The sequence below is a fragment of the Microchirus variegatus genome, assembly GCF_963457635.1.
Source record: "Microchirus variegatus genome assembly, chromosome: 17".
NCBI lineage: Eukaryota > Metazoa > Chordata > Actinopteri > Pleuronectiformes > Soleidae > Microchirus > Microchirus variegatus.
In genome coordinates, this window is record NC_139818.1 from 6,564,065 (window position 1) to 6,567,573 (window position 3,509).

Consider the following 3,509-nt stretch of genomic DNA (forward strand, 5'->3'; position numbering starts at 1 on the left):
ATGTTAAGATCAACCAATGACGAAAATGGCAGCTGACCTAATTTGTCATGTGCTCTGGTGACAGGACATGATATTATGATATTAACTATAAATTCAGTTTAGGGAATACTCTCGTCATATGTGGTAGGCTAATATCTTAGAGCCACTGTACACTTTTCTGATTTTCCTATGTCTGCTCTTCTCTCTTCTCCCTACAGTGAGACTGTCCTCTGCAGAGACTACTCTTTCAACATTCAACGCCCACCCACCATTTGATTTATACACCAATCATTGTCATGGGAATAAAAAAACAAGGCTTCCCTGGAATTATGTGATTGGCAATAGTTAATCTAAGAATCATGAGCAAATCGAAATAAGAATATATCAATCTTTAATAGTCTCTATATTATATCACATTTTTTTCTGTGACTATTTGATTTAGTAAAAAAGAGTCAAATATGAACACCAACATAAGCACTTAAATTCCTTCATTTGGAGGTGACTTATAAATTTTATAGCAATAGGGGTGGGTCATGACTCAGTTGCCATGCGTGTTGTCATGGTGACCAGCCCCTGTAACCCTTCCCCCCTCCTCTGGTTGGTCCAGCTTTTGTTGTGGTTTCACAACCATGGACCTCAGCTCACAGAGGCGGCACCCCCCTGCCCAACCCCCTGTACGTGCTCCAATCAGGCGAGCCGTGTCATCTGTACAAGGAAGAGCTTAGACCAAGTCCCAGAGAGTATTTCAGAGAACACACGATACCTCAATCTACAAGAAAACACCATTCAGGTAAATATAGTATGGCTTCATCTACAAGCAGAAAATACCTTCAATACTGAATATACAACTTCACAGCAGTAATTCTGATGTTCCTACAACTTGCCTTCATTTTTTTGTTTTTACACCAGGTGATCAAATCGGACACATTCAAGCACCTGCGGCATTTGGAAATCCTGCAGCTCTCCAAGAACCACATCCGACAGATTGAGGTGGGAGCTTTTAATGGCCTTCCCAACCTCAACACACTTGAGCTTTTTGACAACCGCCTCACAGTGGTACCATCGCAAGCCTTCGAGTATCTCAGCAAGCTAAGGGAACTGTGGCTAAGAAACAACCCCATCGAGACGCTGCCGGCATTTGCCTTTCATCGTGTTCCTTCTTTACGCCGCCTGGATCTAGGAGAACTCCGGAAGCTGGATTTCATCTCAGAGGCTGCCTTTGAAGGTCTGGTAAATTTACGCTTCTTGAATCTTGGCATGTGCGGTTTGAAGGACATCCCTAATCTCACCCCATTAGTGCGACTAGAGGAATTGGAGCTGTCAGGAAACCAACTTGGTATAGTCCGGCCTGGATCCTTCCAGGGCCTGGTGTCACTACGCAAGCTGTGGTTAATGCACTCCAGAGTGTCAGTCATTGAACGCAATGCTTTTGATGATCTCAAAAACCTGGAGGAGCTCAACCTCTCCCACAATTCCCTGCATTCACTCCCCCATGATCTTTTCACCCCTTTGCATCAGCTGGAGAGGGTCCATCTCAACCACAACCCTTGGGTGTGTAACTGTGATGTACTGTGGCTCAGCTGGTGGTTAAAGGAAACAGTTCCCAGCAACACCACATGTTGTGCTCGCTGCCATGCACCCCCGGGTCTAAAGGGCAAGTACATTGGGGAACTCGACCAGAGCCACTTTGTCTGCTTTGCCCCAGTGATTGTTGAGCCACCCACTGATCTTAATGTTACTGAAGGCATGGCTGCTGAGCTGAAATGTCGTACTGGGACCTCAATGACCTCTGTGAACTGGTTCACTCCAAATGGCACCCTGATGACCCACGGATCGTACAGAGTTAGGATCTCAGTGCTTCATGACGGCACGCTGAACTTCACAAATGTGACTGTGCAAGACACCGGGCAGTACACTTGCATGGTAACCAATTCGGCTGGAAACACCACTGCAACTGCTGTGCTTAATGTGTCTGCATCAGATCCCAGCAACAGCTACAGCTACTTCACAACTGTCACTGTGGAAACAGTAGAGACAGTAAGGGGAGAGGATGAAGAGCCGGCAAGACAGTTCATTAATGAGACCGTCATAGATTTTCCTAATCCAACTGTTCAAAGAGGGGTTTTAGAGGGGAGATCTGGCGTCACTATATCTCCCTCTCTTTCTTCCCTTTCCTCACTGACTCCACGAGCCAACAGAGGTACTGAAAATGCAGTGACTGTGTCCATAATAGATGTAACTAACATACCAGGCCTGGATGATGTAATGAAAACAACTAAGATCATTATTGGTTGCTTCGTAGCCATTACTTTTATGGCAGCTGTAATGCTAGTGGTCTTCTATAAACTGCGGAAGCAGCACCAGCTACATAAGCACCATGGTCCTGCCAGAGCCATTGAAATTGTCAATGTAGAAGATGAGATCGGAGCCGGGGCTGGAAGTGGCATCTCAGGTGGTTCAACAATGAATTCTGGCACAGGAGGAGAGGGAACCTTGAGAAGACATCATCCAGAAATAGTCAATCTTCCCAACATCGGCCGTACAGATACTCTCAACCATTACTACAAGACGCATCACTTCAACAACAATGTCATGGGTCTTAGTATTGGCTCTGACATGATGGGACCGGGAAGCATGCTGAGCAGCAAGAACCAGCAAGGCCAAGACATACCAATCTCCTGTACCCCAGTGCCAATTTCTACATCAAATTTGCTGGCAACATCAGGCAACGGCATTAACACCAATCCAAACTCTATGTCTCCACCACTGCCAATGTCTCTCCCCATACCGACTATGGGCTTACATGGATCAATCAAGGGTTTCATGGGCCATAACCAGAATCCCCAAATGGAACCTCTTCTCTTCAAGGGCAGCTCGAAGGAAAATGTTCAAGAGACTCAGATCTAAAAACAAAAGTGAGAATATATAGAGAAAGTGAGTGACAGAGACAGAGAGGGGATTGATATTGGGTTAATGCAGAATGAGTTGACACTGGAGTGCATTGACTTTACACCGGGAGAGGGTAGATTGACATGGCAATACACAAACACATAGACTTATCCATGACAGTGCACTGAGCCAAGGATTACCACGATGGGCCAGTTGTGTTTGTTGTAATGATCATGGCCATGGAAATCAAGGAATGAACATTGCTACAATGTAAATCTGTGCCAAAGCAAATGTTTTTTTGCAGTTCCTACAAGCTGTGTTCACATTGGGAAAAACTAGCCTTTCTGAGTAATCAGTCCCCTAATTGCTGTTGGCCAGCAAAAATGAAAGACATGAACAGCACTCACCACATTGAAGATCGGAGATATTACAGAAAAAAGAAAATCGAAGAGACCTTTTTCCTCCACACTCTCTCTCTCAAGTGACTCAGTAGACTCACTCAAGGTGAAAATTATGTAGGCATACATAGATGGACAAAAAGGTACAGTGCAGTACAAACTACTGTGAAAAATCCACAAATTATATAAATATATTTTCATTTAAATATGTACCATTGCAGACTCTGGTGGAGAGATATTTTG

General features: G+C 44.7%; 1 protein-coding gene across 1 annotated transcript; it reads left to right on the top strand.

Moving 5' to 3' along the window:
* Nucleotides 1-526: 526 nt before the first annotated feature.
* lrrc4bb (leucine rich repeat containing 4Bb) lies at nt 527-2,886 on the top strand (the record flags this gene model as incomplete). Its single annotated transcript, XM_083903803.1, has 2 exons — nt 527-769; nt 889-2,886. 2 exons carry the CDS (start codon nt 527-529, stop codon nt 2,884-2,886), a joined length of 2,241 nt encoding a protein of 746 aa, XP_083759929.1.
* Nucleotides 2,887-3,509: the final 623 nt, after the last annotated feature.